Below are 1,138 nucleotides of genomic sequence, written 5' to 3' on the forward strand. Positions count from 1 at the left end.
GGGCTGGCCCCCGCTGGCTTGCGGAGACGCCTTGGGGCAAGTGGAGCCGTCAGAGCCGGCTGCTCGTTCAGAGCATTGCGAGTCGAATGCGTGCTGAAGTCTCTGATGGCACAGATCTGTGAGGATACCAATTAAATTGTCTGAGGAAGGAAACCAGCAGCGCTGGCCCCAGGCTGCGCGCGGCAGCGCGGCCCGTCGCTGACAGAAGGGGTGTCAGCAGGGAGTGGGTTCGGTTGAGTGCTGCTGCCCCTGGCGCAGCTCTGCTTTGAGCCCGGGGGGGATTGCTGCAGGCTGAGGAGGGCCGTGTGCCCCCCAGGCCGCCCTCAGCACCCCACTTTCGCCCATCTGAACTCAGGTGAGGGGCACAACCCCTCCTGTGATACCTGGGAACCAAGGACTCCCAGCTCCGGGTGCCATCCCCACGTCCCCCCTGCCACCTGGGCTCAGCCTGGCCCCCGCGCTTTGCCCCGAACCCGGGGTGTGTGCGGGGTGCCGGGGGCTGCTGGGATCTGCTCCCGGGGACATCGGCGCTGCCTCAGATCTGCGGCTCGCACGGTGCTTCATAACCCATTTCTGTCAGCGGGAGAGAAGCAAGCGGAGAGCAGCTGCGGCTTTTGAAGGGAACCTGGCACGCCGTGGCTGTGGGGGACCTGGGGGAGCTCACGGTGGCTTTGCTGAAAGGTGGAGGGGCTTGGGGGGGAATGAGCTTGCTCCGACACAGCACACATGCCGGCACCCGGGGGGACCCCTGCCCGTTGCCCTGCAGCGATGGATGCTTGCAGCTCCTCAGTCTGTACCTGGTGGTCCAGAGGCTGGTTTTGGGGTGGTCTCGAAAGTTTTTATCAGAAAGACGGCACATCCCCCATCAAGGACCGTCCCAGCCCTGCGGAATTAACCCTGCTCTGTCTCTTCTCTCCTGCAGGCGTGGGACATGGGGAAGGGGTTCAAGATCCCCCAGGTCAACCAGTCCGGAGTGCTGGTCCTGGTCTTGCCCCTGCTCTCCTCCGCCGGCCTTGCAGCCATGTGAAGGTGCCTCCCAGTTGACGGCCTCCCTCTTTTTTTGGAAGATTTGCTCCGTCCTGGCCCACCTCGAGACATGCACAGAGAGGGAGGCGGGAGGCTGGGCTCCTGAGTAACT

At 64.1% G+C, this 1,138-nt stretch overlaps 1 protein-coding gene across 1 annotated transcript in view; it reads left to right on the top strand.

Moving 5' to 3' along the window:
- Window positions 1-1,027, top strand: part of SDHC (succinate dehydrogenase complex, subunit C, integral membrane protein, 15kDa) — a gene marked incomplete at its 5' end in the record, with an annotated part of 4,872 nt that extends 3,845 nt beyond the window's left edge. The window contains one exon of the mRNA XM_010076129.1: window positions 923-1,027. Coding sequence (XP_010074431.1) covers window positions 923-1,027 — 105 coding nt within the window. The remainder of the gene's footprint in view (window positions 1-922) is intronic.
- Between the last annotated feature and the right edge of the window lie 111 nt (window positions 1,028-1,138).

The sequence above is a fragment of the Pterocles gutturalis genome, unplaced genomic scaffold, assembly GCF_000699245.1.
Source record: "Pterocles gutturalis isolate BGI_N339 unplaced genomic scaffold, ASM69924v1 scaffold14368, whole genome shotgun sequence".
In the NCBI taxonomy this organism is placed as follows: domain Eukaryota; kingdom Metazoa; phylum Chordata; class Aves; order Pterocliformes; family Pteroclidae; genus Pterocles; species Pterocles gutturalis.